Genomic DNA, 20,145 nt, shown 5'->3' on the forward strand with positions numbered 1-20,145 from the left:
TATCCCTTAAGCACACTCGCAAGCTTTGTTAAAACTTAACGTATTCAAGTATTTTTGGTTATACAACCATAGATACAGTAGCAAATTATTATCTAATGGCTATGCCCGCGGTTTCATCCTCTTGATATTTACAGCCTATATTATTCTGATGTGTAAGCTATATTAATGTAAAGTTTCATCAAAATCCGTTCAGTAGTTTTTGCGTGAAAGAGTAACAAACATCTAACCATATTTGCAAACTTTCGCGTTTAAAATATTAATACGTGCCTGACGACGATTTATGAGATGGTTGATAGTTATATTGATTTTTATTAAATAAAAACGGAATGTTTCGATAAACTCTGTTAATTTGAATTTTTCTTTTATTATTTATTTTTTTTATTATGCATGGCAGGCATGGCATTAGCATGGCAGCGCATAACAATAGGCTGCCAGTAACAATTTTGTTTTATATAGAATTGTACAATACGTGAAACCTATGTATTGTAACTATTGTAGACACAGACCAGTTTGTATTATATAATAATATCTTGTCGCGTACAAGCAGCAACAAAACGCAACACAAAGGGAGCGTTCTGATTGGAGCGCATACCCATCCAATTTTGAATTCGCTACGTAACGACACAGACTTAAAAAATCAACCGATCTATCTAACGTACTTTTGTTCACTCCACCAAAATTGTAATTTATCACAGTATTTACCCATTAAATTGAAGACTATAAACAAATCTATCATTTTCTACAACCCGTAATCTGCTGAAGCCAACATCACCTACCATCTGAGCATTCGAGACGCATCATCACGTACCATATCTCAAGACAAATTACGTAGTGCCATCTAGTCCCAAACTAAGCAGAGCTTGTGTTATGGGTACTAGATAACTGATACATATATTTTTTTTAAATACATTAATATTATGCATAAAAATACCCGGATCGATACAAAGAATTATAGTCATTGATACAAATGTTTGTACAGTGCGAGGAACCCGCGACCATCGTAAGTAAGGCTGTGTTCTAAACCGCTAGACCACCCAGGCCGTCAAAATGAAGTCTGTCTAGGTAATGTTATATTATTATTTATTAATACCTTTTCAATATGAATAATATACTGTACATAAAATATGGACTAGATAAGAAATTTAATTTTGCTCCTACTCTAACAAATAATTCAAGTTTTTTTCCTAGTATATCCGCGAAACGTATTACCTGCGCCTGTCAAAAAAGTGCCTATATAATAATTTCATTATGTTCCCCATCCTATGAAAATAATCCAACCTTAATTTAATACAAACGTAGGCATCTTCTTGGATATTCCTCGCAGCCTACTAAACTGGAAGTTTCTAATTTATCCAAGGAATTTTACTCAAAATGTGTTTCAATTTTAACGTTATCAAAAGCAGTCTTATCCCACTAAGATTGCTTGGACCTGCTTGCCTCGTGGATTAACTAAAATGATAGAGGATAAAGAGATAAAATAGCTTTAAACACAGAAGGTGCTACTATCGAAATAGTTTTCGCATTAAAATATTAAAGGAGTCTTTACATAGTTTAAAACGAAATTGCCGCCGCTGTGTTATATCCTTTAAATTACGCAACGGATTTTAATTCAATTTCAGCAATAGATAGATAGATTCAAGAGAAAGGTGTGGCGAGAAATTCAAAGATTTGTAATGCATTATAAAGCCGGGACTGGTCGCTAATCATTACATAGTCTAAAACAAAGTCGCTGTCGCTGTCTGTCCGTCCCTATGTATTCTTAAATCTTTAAAACTACGCAACGGATTTTGAAGCGATTTTTTTGTAATAGATAAAGTGATACAAGAGGAAGGTTTATATGTATAATATGTACAGACGTGCGATGCGATAAACATTTCTTAGTTTAGTACCCATTTTAACTACATTAATCATTTTGATTGCCTAAGGACCTAATGCAAGAGATCAATCGCTAATATTGTATAAATAAAACAGAATAGAACTTTATGACTATTTATGTTGTACAGGACTCCTTACATTTGGGCCGCTGGCTGGTACGACTATTCCTTAGTTTTAAATATTTATATGATATATAGATCGGTCGCTATGGTTTTGTTATTCCTTTTTATTATTCCTTGTATTGCTCTTGCTTTCATATAGTTTGTTACGACATATATTTTATAATATACTATTATTTTACATATTGCATCTTTAATTACCACCATCGTTGGCTGCACCGACCCCAGCGCCCTATACACAGTCCCACACATACATATGTATTATATATTACATTACATTTTTAATAATCATTACAATAGAGTTAAATATTAAGCAACCTATTGCAATCGAGCCTATCGTCCTGTGAAGCCGCAAAGGATGCGACTAACTGCATTAGAATAGTTCGAAAAAAGATCAAATATTTCGTTTCAAAAAGTACTTAAACTGTTTTAAAAATTCCATATTAAAGTACAATACTTTATCAGTCAATAGCATGGTCGGTATTTTACAAAAAAAAAAAATACTACTATTCCTGGGTCACTTTTAGTTACAATTATTATTTACTAGCTAATCCGCTTAACATCGTCTGCATCACACTCACTGGACATTTATAATTATACTAGCTTTTGCCCGCGGCTTCGCTCGCGACAATTTATATCCTTAGGGGTGGAATTTATTCAAATCCTTTCTATGGGAATGGCTACGGCCATAGGATTTGAATAAATTGATTGAAAGAGATTTTGCGTGCATAAAGCTACTATGACGTATCATAGTAGCTTTATGCATGCAAAATCTCAGCCCGATCGGTTTAAAGTTGACAAACTTTCATCCCCTATTTTATCCCCTTGGGGGTAGAATTAATCAAAATCCTTTCTATGCGTTATTCTGACATAAACTATATTATTTTAAAGTTTCCTCAAAATCCGTTTAGTAGGTTTTGCGTGACAAACATTCATCTATCCATCCATTTCGCAGGCTTTCACATTTATAATATTAGTAACAAAATCAACTTCATTGAATCTAAGTTACAAGCTCCGATTGACCACTGAAGCATTCTTATCACGAATGAAGTCAAGGAAGCAATCGAGTGTGATAAAACAATATAAATGTTCGACTATTGCAGCTGGTTCCAAAAGGAATTGCAAGTGGGAGCGAGACAGCGCTCTTTTATAAGTACACTAAAACATCTCACTCGTTTATGTAGGCTTTAGACCAACTCAATAAAGGTATATATGTGGCATTAATGCAGATAATGGGATTCAGACCAAAATATGAAAATTAAAAATAATGTAATAAGGTTTTGGAGATTAATATTGGTTGTTTTGTTTATTTAGCAGATTGCTTCATCGAAATTGTTTTATCTAAACATTTTATATTTGAAAATGTTCACTGCATACCGGTTTATTATTCATCTTGTAATTTTTATTCCCATGGGTTAAAAAAGCTATATAAAATTAATAGTTGGTTAATACTTGACAATTTCACTTAATTTAATTATTGTTATAAAATTAATAGTTGGTTAATACTTAACAATTTCACTTAAGTTACAAACTAACAACTAACAAAAGTTTACCAACTATTAATTTTGTGTAGATATTTTTTTTCCATGGGAATAAAAATTAAAAGATGAATTATAAACCGCAGTGAACAACATAAAACTATTTCAATGAAGCATTCTGCTAAATAAACAAAACAACCAATATTAATATCCAAAACCTTAATATATTATTTTTCATTTTCATATTTTGGTCTAAATCCCATTGTCTGCATGAATGCGACATATATCTTCGTAAACTAGAGATATTTACCTAAACTTCCTACTCTATTTTTTTTCCGTGAGTATAGATTTCATACTATGGTGTTATAATTCTTATTTCTATTTATAACTAGCTGCACCCGCGACTTCGTCCACATGTAATTTAACTTTATTTTTCTAAAGTACTTTAAGTTACTTCTTATTTCATCAGCTCCCTGCCAATAAAAGTTTCGTCAAAATCGGTCCAGCCAATTCAGAGATTAGCCGGAACAAACAGACAGACAGACAAATATTGTAAAAAATGTTATTTTGGTGTATGTACCGTACTTATATTCATATGCATATAGTAAAAAACGGTTATTTCAATATTACAAACAGACACTCCAATTTTATTTATATGTATAGATTCGTACCATGTTAGCTTTAGAAATTATTCTTTATTGCAGAATAAATTTAGTAGAAAATGCAAGCTTGTGGCATGCAATTTTCAACTAGATAACGCTTAGGCACACTCCGAATGGCTCTTGGGAAGAAACTGTGAGAAGATCACAATTTTACATTAAGGAATGTTTGGATCTGTTACATATCAATAGCAATTAACAACTAACAATCTGGATCTTTTACACACACATATATATGTAACAGATCCAGACTATTAATATAATAATGTAAAAATTGAAAGCTTTAGAAGTAATAGTACTCTAGATATAGTACCATCCCATAGGTATTAGACTACTTAAGTAGCTTTATTGATTTCACTTAACTAACCCTCTGTTTTAAGTTCTATAGATTTAGCTCTTATTTTACACTAGTCTAAATCCACCTTAAGAAACAAGGTTCCAATAGTTACAGCTTGTGAGCGTCGTGTTCCTGGCCTATTGCCAGTCGCACTGCTGTTGGTTCACTTGATTTAATTTCGCCTGAATTTACCAAAGTAGCGTGTAATGCGTTTAAACATTATGTTGAACAATTAAATCTAAACATAGGGACTCCAACTGTAGTAAGATTATTGTCCAATTTTTTTACTTTCGGTACGACATTTTCATTCCCGTACAAATTTTGATCTATATTCAACTCGAGGGCTGCTTGTCCCTGGCCTGCTCTAATCGCTACGAGTAATTTAATTGTATTGTCTATTTTATATTTTGACTCTAATCAATTAGTTCTAGTTGGCAGTTTTTATTAACACATTTCAACTTAAAAATGTAATGTTACTCAAAAGAGCACGCAAGTTTCTTGATTGCTCTTCCTGTGATGAGACAGCCTTCCGAATGAGTGGTAGTAAAAAAGATGACTGCCACTATTTAAAAGTAATTAAACTTAAGTTTACTTAAATAAATGATTTATATTCTATTCTATATTCTGCTATGATGTACGAAGTTAGAGAGTCAAATTGAGCTAGTATACCAGATTTTATTAGAATCTATTTCTTTTACAATGCTGAGTGTTTTAATTAGGTTTCCTATCGGTGTCTCTTTCACCGGAGAGATAGTAATAAATAGGAATTAAAACTGCGTTTAAACGTTATGTTGAACAATTAAATCTAAACATAGGGACTCCAACCGTAGTAAGATTGTTGTCCAAATTTTTTATTTTGGGTACGACATTTTCATTCCCGTACAAATTTTGATCTATATTCAGCTCGAGGGCTGCTTGTCCCTGGCCTGCTCTAATCGCTACGAGTAATTTAATTGTATTGTCTATTTTATATTTTGACTCTAATCAATTAGTTCTAGTTGGTAGTTTTTATTAACACATTTCAACTTAAAAATGTAATGTTACTCAAAAGAGCACGCAAGTTTCTTGCTTGCTCTTCTTGTAATGAGACAGCCTTCCAAATGAGCGGTAGTAAAAAAAAGATAAATGTGACTATTCAAAAGTGATTAAACTTAAGTTTATTTAAATAAATGATTTCTATTCTATTCTATATTCTGCTATGATATACGAGGTTAGAGAGTCAAATTGAGCTAGTATAACAGATTTTATTAGAATCTATTTTTTTTACAATGCTCTTTCACCGGAGAGATAATAATAAATAGTAATTAACATACAAAGTAATTTTTTGTATATCTGCCAGATTTTAATTCATAAACTCTTGCGCGTAATTTAAGGTTGTAGGCATTATTTTTTAAGCCACGACGCTATATTTAGATTTTTATATCGTAATGGTTTAATTTTAATGCAAATTAACCGCGCCGTCCGAATTTATCCGTAGACGAGTTTCAAACAATTCGAGGAAGGTTGTAAACTTTGGAAGTCCAAGAATTTCGCCATTCATTAGATTCGCCATTGATAAACAGTAAGCGAGTTGAAGGCACAATTAATTGATGAGTTTTTGAACAATAAGACGAGTTCTACACTCCTCGTTCTATAGTCTAACAGTATTTGGGGGATGGGGCAATTGGATTGTAAGTAATATATATATTAAATCGACCTCCATACAGTCCCGCTTGGAAACATCATGGTTTTCGGGCAAATTAGCCACGATTGGCTAACTGACATCACTTCATGCTCATCAATTCACACAACTCCATCTAGCACTAAACTATGTCTACTAAGTAGTAAAACTTGGAAGGTAGGGGGCAATTTCTGAATATACTGAACCGATTCTGAAAACTATTTTACCAAATAATATATTACTTAATAAAGTACTTTAAGTTACTTCTTATTTCATCAGCTATCTGCCAATAAAAGTCCCGTCAAAATCGGTCCAACCAATTCAGAGATTAGCCGGAACAAACAGACAGACAGACAAATATTGTAAAAAAAATTTATTTTATTAAATTATAAAAGCCTATTTATGAGTGTCATAGTGAGTATGTATTGAATTATTTTGCACAACTGTTAATCACTGTTACAATGATAAGACACATAAAAATAGAGAGAGAATAATTCTTTTATATATTGACGGTGAACTTATAACATTAATAACAATCTATAACCATATATATTACAATAGGCTATACATATATTAATCCGAAATATCAAGACGTGTTCGTGTTAATAGAAAATATTTGCCACCAAAATGTTTAATCATGGTAGGAATAGAACCCGCGACCATCGGAAGTAAGGTGTACTGAACCGGTAGACCATCGTGTCAGGCGTTTAATGAATTCACTAACAATTAAATCTACAGACCTCATTGAAGTACACAGAAAATAGACTGCAACTATAAAAGAATACAGATCCTAATTCAACAAAGAAACTTTACAGTTCAAAGGGAATCTATAGGAAATTGTAGCGCCGCTACAACTGGCTGACGGCGCACAAAATAGCTATTTACGTCCGTCCATTTCATTCACAATGAATGTTCAGTAATTCTTCTGAGCATCGCGAAAAAACAGAAATGCTGTTAACGTTAATGTCCTTCTCAGTACAATTATTACGAGGGGAATATAAAGTGTGTTGAGGCGGAACGGCCACGAGTTGATTATCTTTAAATTTTATGTAAAAAAAATCATCGTAGGTATATTTTTTATTTTTCTTAATAATCTCTACCATTGACAGAACGCCATCTTGTCCCAAGCTAAGTTAAGCAAGCTTGTGTTATGAGTACTAGATAACTAATATAAAAACTTGGATACTATTTTCTGTTTGTAAATATTTACATAATATACATATATAACGCCCAAACAGACACAAACAATCACACAGGAAATTTATGTAAATTCTTCTTCGATCGATCCCCCGTCTAAATCAAACGGAGATCGATATTATGAGAGTCTGAACCAATATTCTACCCCTCGGGGCCGTCGGACTAGTCGTATCCGTCGTTCAGGAGTACACCTTCAGACGCTCCTAAATAAGATCTGGAGAAGATTTGGAGTGCCATCTGCACTCGCACCCTATCAATCGGTGAAGCTGTCCACCATCTACCATTCATGTTCATACTTCCTCTACGCGTATCATGCGCAATTTAACTAATTTTAGTCCATTGGGACATTTTATATATTTCTAAATTACTCAACTTGATATTATAATATAGCGGGCGATTAATTGTTTACACTCCAATTGTAATATTCGATTACTTCTGTACATGTAAACATACAGACTAAATGTTTCTTTAGTCCTTTCGCATGTAACTCAGTTCAGTAGTTTCATAAAATAAGAAAATAAAATACAATCAGTGGCGCAGTTGTTGTCTGAAGAAATATATTCAAAACAAAATTACAACTAGTAAATAGTATAAAAGTTACTTATTTTGTATGTTAATTATTTATCAGCAATACACATATACTATTACTATAACATCATATAGTATTCTATATGAATTTCATTAAACCTAGAAACCGAGTGGGTTAATAAATATTGCACGAGTTGCAATGACTTGTTTATGAATTGTGCATGTTGTTAGAATTGCTTCTCAGTTCTGTGTTGGCTATCTGATTAAAGGAATGCATTAATAATGTTTTTGTAGAGAAAAGTTAAACTTTATAGCGCTAGCAATATTATCTGATTGCTCTAAGAATAAGTGCGTAGCCGTTTTTATATTGATTATCGCATGCCTTTTACTTGTTATTGTGTAACTATTTATTTAAAATAACATTTATTCAAAGGAATAACATACAAGTTTCTTGCTCATTCTTCTTGTGATGGGTCTACGTTCCGAATGAGTGGTAGAATAAAAAAAAGACTATTCAAAAGTGCTTGCATTGAGTTTTTTTTTAATTAACATTATTTCTATTCTGTTCTATTCATTAATTAAGGAACAATAGATTTCGCACAGAATCTGATAGAATATTTTCTATCAGTAGATTTTATATTTCACCAATGGTTACCCGAGATAGTAATGTATATATTATATATAGGAGTCGAAATTAAATAACTAAGAAACAAATGACTGACCTTACCACCTTGACAAAATTCGTGAAAAACGTGGCGACGTAGACCTACTTACTTAACTCCGTGCTTTCTTAGCTAAATTGATAAAAGGCCATTAACAAGGGACGTGTGAAAAAGATAATTGCCTTAGTTCCTCCTTTATTAGATTCCACGATATGCATTAGGTGGAAGGAGACAGATAGATATTGTATCATTTTTGACGGCGTCGGTGGTTTAGCAGTGCTAAAGCACACCGCCTTACGACGGTCGTGGGTTTCTCGTACAATACAAACATTTGTATTCATTAGTATGATCGTTTGTATTGGTCTCAGTATTTTCTATGTACATATTTTTTTATGGATGATAATGGAATGGTGCACCCGCCTGCGCTAACGGTTTACGCTGGCAGGGTACCAGTAAAGGATGCTAAGACAAACATGAGATCAGGACAGTTAGCTCATCATGACAAATTCATCAAGAATTTATCACGATGGTTTCCAGGGGGAACCGCGTGGAGGTCGACCTGACATGGTACATTGCTAGCAACGAGATCATCAGTCGACATTACTAACAATTCCCTTTCCCCCTTTTTGTATATTATGTATGTATTTACAAAAAAAAATTATACATTTATACAACTTGTCTAGTATACATAATTAGATAGAGAGATATAGTTCTATTATTATTACAAATCATATAAATACGGAAAGAACAGGAATATTAATAATTATAACCCTGAATAATCCACACAGTGCCATCTATTGTAGTACCAAGCTAAGCAGAGCTTATATTATGGGTATCAAACAACTTGTGTAAATACGGAAACACTAGGAATAATAATAATAATTACCCTGGACTGTCGGGGGCAAGGGTATTGTTAGTAATGTGGCCTGATGACCCCATCGCTAGCAATGTACCATGTCAGGTCGACCTCCACGCGGTTCCCCCTGGAAACCATCGTGATAAATTCTTGATGAATCATCCTCCATTGATGCCCGCCAGCGTAAACCGTCAGCGCAGGCGGGTGTACCATTCCATTATCATACATAACACAGCGCCATCTATTGTAGTCCCAAGCTAATCAGAGCTTGTGGTACTAAACAACTCATATAAATATTATACTTAAGTTTTTCAAATAAAAATATAGCAAGTAAAGCAGCCGGAGACTGTCGCATAATTTTATTACGCGTAAATTACTGGCGCAGCCCAACCAATTGAGATCACGGGAATGGCTTTAACTAAATAAGTTACAACCAGTAAATAATGTTGTTATGAGTTTTTATACAACATTTGTTTAATTTAGATCAGATTAAACTAACTTTGTAACAAATATTTTTTCTACAAATGTAATTATGATTTTGCGTCAGGTACCAGTATATTGAGCAAGGCAAGAGCTCCACCGACAAGAGCGTAGCTCTTAAATTATGAATGAATGAATGACCAGTATATTGAATAATGTTTTGATTTTGTTATTAGTGTTTCTATCGCCGGAGAGGTAATCAGAAATTGACACACTAAGTAATTTTTAATGTTGGTGACTTGAACTAATACTAACTTCTGGGATGTAAAGTAGTTGGTATTAAACTAAACCATTAGACAGAACACTCTGAGGTAAGCTCCTTCTGCAAGGAAGTTATCTCGCGGAGCGGGAGTCTGATCCCTACGCTCCACTAATTCGCGGCAGAAAAAGAGCTGACTCTTTTTCTATTTCAGAATAGGGCGAAACCTATTTCAGTCCCAACTCTATCCTCCACTGGGGTAGAGGTTTATTTTTCATATGGATAATAATGGTACACCTGTCTGCGCTAACGGTTTACGCTGGCGGGGCACCAGTAGAGGATGAATAAGGTGAACATGAGGTCAGGTCAGTTAGCCCATCGTGGTAAATTCACCATGAATTTATCATGATGGTTTCCAGGGAAAACCTCGTGGAGGGCAAGCTGATATGGTATATTGCTAGCAAATGGGGTTATTAGTCCACATTACTAACAATCCCCTACTCCTGTGGACCAACTAAATGACTTCGGAGACATCAGCGTATACCTACAGTAACCCATAAGCTTCCAAAATTGAGTAGCGCGAAACAGATCACCCTAACAACGAGATGGGGCCTGTCGCACATCATCTACAGGGCAGGCCAACGCTGCCAGAGTCGCGGTAGAATAGTAACTCGACCTCGTAACTTCAGCAATGGCACTCGAAGATACACCGTGTAGTTTTTTAGTGGGTAACAATCCCACACATCTCCTCGTAACCCCTCTAACGGGAAGGGCGATCTTTGGAAGATTTTAACGCACTACAGAACGGTCAACGCTCCCAAATACTCTATCAAAATACATATGTATATACATATAATAAAATATATATTTTATTTATTTAAATCAGCTGATCGGGCATCTATGATAGATCTGCCGTCTATAATAGAAGGCAAAAAATGGCTGTGCTCCAGATGTAAAACTTTTTAAAGATGTCACAGCGAGTCTCCTTGGGTCAGCGGGGGATAGAAGGACTGGCAACTAATTTGCATACTCAATAAGCCTTTCTTTGCAACGCGTTTCACAGTTTCTCTCGACTTTATTGGAAAAAACACCTTATTTAGAATAGTATGAAATCTAAAATGGATTATTTAATATAATAACTATAGCTTACGATTGCAACTTCGTCTGCGTGACCTGTTTACGATGATTGGTTGCGTCGTTAAAGCTATAACAAAGAAATAAATTAACTATTAATATACATAGTTAAGTCTTAACACGAAAAACTTTATGGTAAACGATCGTTAATAGTTCCTGCGGATTTGTCTACGTGGATTTTTTTATAAATAAATAAAATTTCTAAAATAAAAGTAGTCTGAGTTATTTTGGCTTTGATTTTGATTAACGGCCTCGGTAGTCTAGTTGTTTAGCACACCGCCTTACTTCCAATGGTCGAGGGTTCGATTCCTCGCACACACATTTCTATTCATGAGTATGATTGTTTTTATCGATCTGGGTATTTTCTATGTGTGTGTATGTGTGTTTATACGAAAAAATGAAATATGTATTGGTATCAGTTATCTAGTACCCATAACACAAGCTTTATCTAGCTTAACTAGGATCTAGACGGCGCTGCGTAAACAGGCCTGAGATTATTATTCCTTATAACATTATCTACGAGTGAATGTCGAAAACCACTAGTATTTATAAATTGTTTATTTTTGTTAAATAAATATAAAGAAATCTAAATATAAATAACTCAAAGGTGACTGACTGACATAGTGATCTATCAACGCACAGTCCAAACCACTGGACGGATCGGGCTGAAATTTAGCTTGCAGGTAGAGGTTATGACGTAGGCATCCGTTAAGAAAGGATTCTGATTAATTCTACCCCGAAGGGGATAAAATAGGGGTTGAAAACTTGTATAAATCTTTGCCAATTTTAAACCGATCGGGCTGAGACTTTGCATGCTAAAGCTACTATGACGTAGGCATACCTTAAGAAAAGATTTTGATAAATTCCATAAATAACGCGAGCGAAGCTGCGGGCAAAAGCTAGTAAATACATAAAGCTTTAGCTAGCTATAATACTACGGTATTAGTTCAGACGAAAATTGTCGCAGCTGAAAACACTAAAGGGATCCATCATGTGCAAACAGACGCCCCGTAATGATATTACCACATTATCGCCAACGCTGCCCAGCCAATTAGGAAATTATATAGTACACCAACTGGTCTGCAACATAATTGTTATTTGTGGCTGCTATAATTAATACATTCACTTCCAGCGAAATGTTATTTTAATTGTGTAATTACAATATAAAACCTAAGAATCAAACAATATTCGACGCCTCGATGGTCTAGCGGTTTAGCATTACATCCGATGGTCGTGGGTACAATTACGGTAATGGATATACATTGTAAATAAACTAGCTTTTAAGAAAAAAATTGTAATTCATTTAAGTTTCTTGCCAGTTCTTCTCAATTGGATCTACCGAACTGGACGGTAGGGAAAAAATTAAAATTATAATGTAAAAAATTTTACGTTCATAATCGGCTAAAATGTCCTACATAAATAAATGATTTTTGAATATGAATTGAATTTGAATTTGATCTATTTGCAAAAAAATGTATCTATGATCCATATCAGTTGTCTAGTACCCCAAACACAAGCTCTGAGCTTGGGACTAGATTGTGATGGTGTTTTGGATGAATAAAGAAGGTAGAAGACAATTTAGTTCTCCAAAACGCCAACGAACGAGAGATTATGTATTTTATCTTTTTCTGTTTTCTATTATACTTTTATTTATATTTTTATTTTATTTAACACTAACTGTACACGCGACTTCGTCCGCGTGGAGTTTATCCTTATTTTTCCAAAATAAAAGTAGCCTAAGTTACTCCTTATTACATCAGCTACCTGCCAATAAAAGTCCCGTCAAAATTGGTCCAGTCATTTCAAAGATTAGCCGGAACAAACAGACAGACAGATAAAAACATTAAATTATAATAAATTTTACAGTTGAGTTTTCGATAAACGATGCATATACATTAAGAAAGAAAGAAAGAAAGAAAAATATTTTATTCAGTGCAATGTAAAAATACAATATAAACAACAAACGAAAAAAAATAGCAAATAAAATGACTTACAACTTTGAGTATATAATACCCTCTATAGGTATCCTTATTTGATTTCTAAATAAGTACCCAGTAATTCAACAATAATTTCTTTTATAATTTTCGACATCAATTCTTAAATTTTCAACTAAAAATTAAACTGGAAGCCCTTGTAGGCGAACCTACGTGAAACATAATAGTTGGCAGACGTTAAACCTCTAGTCGACGCTTTTATCAGATTGAAATTCTGTTTATAACTTCGTAGAATTACAGTAGACGAAGGTTGAAGAGTCATAAATATCGTATTATAGTAGAAAACGTATAAGTAAGAGATTAGTAAAATGTTCATATTTTTATATAAACCTAGCTGTTCCCACGACTTCGACCACGTGGAATTTAACTTTATTTTTCTAAAATAAAAGTAGCCTAAGTTACTCCTTATAACATCAGCTACCTGCCAAAAAAGTCCCGTCAAAAGCGGTTCAACCATTTCAGAGATTAGCCGGAACAAACAGATAGACAGACAGACAGATAAAAATTGTAAATAATGTTATTTTGATGTATGTTAATTTAAAATTTAACAACCCAAGTCAAAACGTAAACATTGAAATATTTATTAAAACTAAATGATTTTACTAAAATTTTCCATCAATAAAAATGTACTAACATATTAAAATTCAATTTTCTTTAATCATTCAATTTCTTACATACAATTCTTCTTTCAATTTGCAAAAACGCGACATATTCCAATGAAATTAATATTAAACTGTAAATTTGAAGTTTTTAATAAAATCGGTTTTCAATTACCTATGCGTAATTTTATTTTATTAAAATTGAATAAATTTTACAAATTTCATGGAAACGATTAAAAAGAGAAAATTTAATAAACAACAACGGACTTTTCGTAAATTGTATTTCGTTCGAAATTCAAATCGAACTTTTCTAATATAAATTAAATATTGTTATAAAAAAACATTGTTGTAATTATAAACTTTCTTGCGGTACTTCTACAAAATATACGTAAATGCGTATTCTACCCGTGTATCTATGATTTACTTCGTTGAGTATTTCAATTAAGAATTGGCAACAACTATTCTTTTCTCTACGAAATCAGCGTTCATGCCAAAAATATATAAGAAATATTTTATTAAATTTCAAGTTCTTATTTCGAGTTGTTTTCTTATAATACAAGTAAATTATTAACAATTTATATTTAGTTTTCTTCTTCTCATTCGCTTCGTTCTTGTCAGAACGGTCGTGGTCGTTACGTAGTGGGATGTGAGGCTGATGTCATCCGCCGCACGACAGCTCGCCATTTGTCTCTACTGTCTGCCATTCTGGTACACTCGTGGAGTGGACCGCCTATGGCTTTGATTTGGTCGGTCCATCGCATGGGTGATCGTCCACGGGATCTAGTACCATCAACTCTACCCTGTATGACAAGTCGCTCTATGGATGCGTCGTTTTTTCGTGAAACGTGACCGAAGAAGGAAATAATGCGTGATTGTGTTGTTGCTGTACCGTACCTAGTTATATAAATATTAACACTAATGAACATCGATGAATTAAAATGTTCACTACGAAACAAATATACCTTCCAGCGATCTTGACCTGGTCGTCGGTCCACCTGGCTGGAGGCCTTCCTACGCTGCGTCTTCCGGACCGCGGTCTCCACTCGAGGACTTTACTGCCCCAACGGCCATCTGTCCTACGAGCTATGTGCCCTGCCCATTGCCACTTCCGTTTTGCAATTCTTCGGTCTATGTAGGTCACTCTGGTTCTTCTGCGGATCTCCTCATTTCTGATTCGATCACGCACAGAAACTCCGAGTATAGCACTCTCCATCGCCCTCCGAGTGACTTTGAGTATACTATATATAGAAAGATAATTCTCTAATGGCATTTTCTAAATATATTATCATCTTTTAAACGCAGGTTCAGAGAATATTCATTATTCGAAACTAATATGACTTAGGGGATGGACACAACAATAATTTACCGCATGTATAATGAACTGCGCCAACCGTTAGCTTATGAATCCCAATTAGTTACATTCATAAAGGCACGTTCACTCTTACTCATGTATAAGAGAAAAAAAGTAAATTGTTTATATATTTATATATAGAAAACATATTACGCTGACCCTAAATAAATTGGATAAGGAAGAAGCAGATGATGATGATGGTGATGACATAGAAAATATTCAGACCAATACTAATGAAGTACTACAATACATACAAATTTTACTCTCGTGTTAGAATAGAATCTGCGGCCATCGGAAGTGATTCGGTGTTTTAAACCGTTAGACCACGTGGTCTTGAAATATTCTATAATTGTAATGAGTATATTCAATAAACCTATTTATCTATTATATTATAAATATTAGAGAAACTTCCGCAATTGTGTTATGAATACATCTTTATAGTCGAGATGGTTAACCTCTACACCGCAGCAAACGATGCCTGATCTTCAAAGCTAATTTTAGCTTGAATATTAATAAATATTGTTTACCCTTCCACAAGGAAGACTTTGAACATATTTGAGGTTAATTATTAGTTGGTTTCATTATTACTGTATATGGATTTAAAGATTAAGACATATAAAATTGAATCATATGTTTACTTTCTTTCTTCCTAATTAAAGCCGAGAAAATATTAGGTATGCCTAATAATTATCTATTAACTAGCTGTGCCTACGGCTTCGTCAGGTAGAATATTTTCTATTTCGTTATAGCTTTAGAAATGACGAGTTTCCATACAAACTTTATTTGCCTATTTTATTTTACCCCATTAAGGGTAAATTTTTAACAGCCTGAACAAATAATTTCAAGCTTCTAGCTTTAAAAATGACAATATTGCCATACAACTTTTATCTCCCCTTTCTTTCCCTTTCATGTGCCTTACAATACTTTTTCGCAATAAAAAAAATATGCATAAAAATACATTAATTCAATAGATAGATAGAACATTACACAATGTCAAATAATGTCTGTATTGTTAATTATCAAATCAGCTACTCGTGGTTTGTTTCTGTGTTGTTATCATTGATTACACGAATTACATAATAGCAAACTAGTTGCCGATTGAACTGTAAGCACCAATGCATACATTATTCACGTTTACAACCCAGTAAGGAGTCCCGCATTTCGCCGAAAACCACTCAAATGTTAATACGCAATACCGCAAACCGACATTACTGGAACTCAAAGCATGCACCCTTTGAACAACTGCTTCCCATAACCAACATCTTCACCGTACCCTTTGTGCGCCCTCATAATTAAACAAGTCCATATCTTATGTCTGATCTTCATTAGGCACGTCCCGTAGATAGGTCAACGAGATACAACATGCTTAAGTGACTTCTATTAATTACTGCTAGCATTATGGAACGTCTTTATCCAATGACTACCCCATGTGGCATAAAAGTCGTCAAGGTTTCATCGGCGTCATATTATTATTCAAAATTCAAAATATCTTTATTCATGTAGGTCTATTACAGACTCTTATGATATGTCAAATCTACCGTCAGTTCGGAAAGATTTCGACGTGAGAAGAACTGACAAGAAACTCAGCTCGTATTCTTTTCAAATAAATGTTGTACATATTTATAATAATACACAGTCATTATAATTAAAATTTGGAAGAATAGAGTGACCACCAGCATATGCTTGCAAAAAACAAAGAATTTAATCAGTGTTTACAACCTGAATAGACCAGTCCCCACAAGTAACATCCGTTATATTATACTAACAACCTTGACAACTTGGCAAAGCAACCTGTCGGAAGAAGTGATAGTAAAAACAGTATTAAAATCAGTTACGTGGTTTAAAAGAAGTACGAGGAGTAACATAGAAATGAAAACAGTTGCTTTGCATTATATTATTTATATAGATTTTCTATTTTACTTTGTTTCAGGTAAACGGACTTAGCTGATATGAAATGGGCATTCGAGTACTTCGTTGCGGATGCTGGCTGATTCTATTAATTGTCAATCTTACTGGAAGCGATTGGCTTAATTGTGGTGATATATCCGTGTGTCTCTGCAAATGGTCATCCGGGAAGAAAACAGCATCATGCGTCTCAGCAGGATTAAAGGAACTTCCACATTTGGCAGCCGAAATACAAGTCCTCGATTTACACGGAAACTCATTAAGAAGTTTGGGACAAGATGCATTTGCAAGTATAGAATTATTAAATTTGCAACGGGTGAATCTAAGTATGACGAATCTTCGCTCTTTGCATGCAGATACCTTCAGAGAACTCCGTATACTTATAGAGTTAGATTTGTCTCAAAACGAAATATTTCATTTGTCACCTAACACTTTCAGAGGCAACGATCGTCTCAGACTTCTAATTTTGAATGATAATCCTTTATCAACGTTAGTAGTAGAACAATTTCCTGTGCTGCAACATCTGAAGAAGTTAGAACTATCTAGATGTAAATTACTTAATATTCACCCATTTGCCTTTGTGAACTTACGAGCGCTGGAAACGGTTAATGTTCATCAGAACCAACTGACATACTTGCATCCAAATACTTTTAACCTTCCAGTTTTAAAAACATTAACTCTTTCTGATAACCCTTGGTACTGTGATTGTAGATTAAGAGACTTTCACGAATGGTTTTTGCATAGTAATCTTGGTAACGAGGAAGTATTTTGTGAAGGACCCGAGAAGAAAGCGCATAAATCGTGGCGTAAGTTGAAAGGAATTGATATGGTATGTCCTCCTTCAGCGTTTTCTACTCCGACTGTTATAAGAACAGAAGCTGGAGCAGAAATCTCCTTTGGATGTTTTGTACGAGGTGATCCGAAGCCTACGATTACATGGACTTTTCATAATAATGAAATTCGTAATACTACGAAGAGGCATAGTGATATTTTAGTGTATAGATATCAAACAGATTATTTCGACGAGTATAGGGATGATTTTATAAATAAAAGTGCACAGTGGGTCAACGTGACCATAACTAATGTAACTAGTGACTTGTCCGGTGAATGGAAGTGTAGTGCCAAAAGCCCTGTAGGTGAAGCATCTGCTTACTTAACTTTATTTTTACCGAAAGCTCGAACAGCCACTGCTCGTATTGCTCCAGACTATTCAACTTTCTTTATTTTAGCTGGGTCTATGATAGCTATGACTGGAGTTGGTTTTATAGCAGCATGTGTTTGTTGGAAAACTAGACGTCGAAGAATGCCACCCAGCAGAAGTTTTACAGATCAAGAAAAGAAATTATTAGATACATCATTGGCAGCTAGTTGTGATAGGACTAGTGCTGATTTAGGATCCTCTTACGGGTTTGAAATGTTAGATAGATCTATGTCATTAGAGAGCGAAGACACACAAAGATGTCTAGAACCTGTACAGATAACTATAGAAGGTCCTCCTGGGACATTTCCACCTCCTCCTGCAGAGTTCGCTCTCCCAGCTCCGTATGGGAATATCTTTATATCAGTTCAAGTATCTGCACATAATGATAAATATCCAGATTTATTAGGAGGAGGAGCAACATTGCCTCGCCGAAGTAGAACGTGTTTCTTGAAATCTGCTTATGATAATATGGGGCCTAGGATTACTGCTGCTGGTAGTTCCACGTGGTCTTTACCAGATGCTAATGCAGATAATATAGGATTAGACAAAGACAATGTTTCTTCTATGCCCTCGTCGACTTTCTCTACTGAATTTACTGCTCTATAAAAATTAAGTACAGACTATTCAAGATTGTGAGATACTATTTCATTAATTATTTTGTATATATACATAAAGATGGATTCTATTACATAACATATCAATTTAATAGGTGTTATTATTAATGTTTGTGTTATTTAATTAGTTTATTGTATAGATGTTTTGTTAAATATAATAGTTTATTGAATATAGAACAGAACTGAATAGATTGTATACGAAATCATCAATTTCTTATAATTATGTACTAATTTGCATGCATCTAATAATGACCATAAAATTGCATCTAAATACGACCAATATTTGCTTTTGCTCAAATTCAGTATCTTAGAATTAATTTCCAGTAGCTATAACAAACACTATGGATCGAATACTAGATCAACTGTCAGCTATTTCATCTTCTTCAGGTTTTGTTTTTTACAAAATTCCTACTAATTAAATATTCTGTATTTGATCATTATTATCATTATTAATTTTATTATAAATGTCTTTTTTTTTAATTGTATAATTATGGTATTTAGGTTTGTAGAGAAAGAACAACATGTATTTCTTGTCCTTAATTTTTTTTATTTTTTTAGTAACAAGTAACAATCATAGACTGTTTTAAAATACCAATAATTTTAATAGAAAACACAATATAAACATCGAACAATATGAAAATTTAATTTAACAAGAACTCGTTTAATCAACATAATATTAATATATTATTCCGGGAAAATGGTTTTAATACCTGCCAATGAAATTTAGAAAGAAAACGTTGCTATGGGATTTTGTTATCATATTATAATTAAGTACCGAAGTCAATATATTTTTATTATATTATCCTTTCTTTATTTAGGCGCGTTATTTTTCATCTATGCAATGGCAAGAGGTAACCGTAGCTATATTTTTAAAACCACTAGTTATGATGAGGCCCTGATGCCGGCCATCGATGGTTCAGGGAGAGAACCCCAACTAATAAACTTCCCAATGCCTACAATATTCACAATCACCTATCTCTTATTTGTTTTTATAATAATAAGCACTCTAGCCTTTTCGCTCCAAACTCCCGCTACATTACTGACATACATCCGTCATATCTACTTGTCAATGTCATAAAGATTGTTTAGGCTACTGCAATTTCGTTTCAGGTTACTCTGAATACCTTAGATAAAGAAACATGATTATTGACTTTACCATTTTTAATTAATGGTGTTTCACACGATAGTTAACAATATACATGAACATTACTACGGGTATCACGTTATCATGTGACACCCGTGATACTACTCATACATTGCCATTTCAGAGTACTAAGACGTCATGCCTCGTATCCTG

General features: G+C 33.8%; 1 protein-coding gene across 1 annotated transcript; it reads left to right on the plus strand.

The window, feature by feature from the left end:
- Positions 1-17,064: 17,064 nt before the first annotated feature.
- Positions 17,065-19,254, plus strand: LOC131854582 (leucine-rich repeat-containing protein 24-like). The gene has a single exon (XM_059205701.1). The coding sequence runs from the start codon at positions 17,083-17,085 to the stop codon at positions 18,838-18,840; it is 1,758 nt and encodes a 585-aa protein (XP_059061684.1). The 5' UTR covers positions 17,065-17,082; the 3' UTR covers positions 18,841-19,254.
- Positions 19,255-20,145: the final 891 nt, after the last annotated feature.

The sequence above is a fragment of the Achroia grisella genome, unplaced genomic scaffold, assembly GCF_030625045.1.
Source record: "Achroia grisella isolate CSIRO2021 unplaced genomic scaffold, CSIRO_AGI_Agris_v1 utg1240, whole genome shotgun sequence".
NCBI classification, from domain to species: domain Eukaryota; kingdom Metazoa; phylum Arthropoda; class Insecta; order Lepidoptera; family Pyralidae; genus Achroia; species Achroia grisella.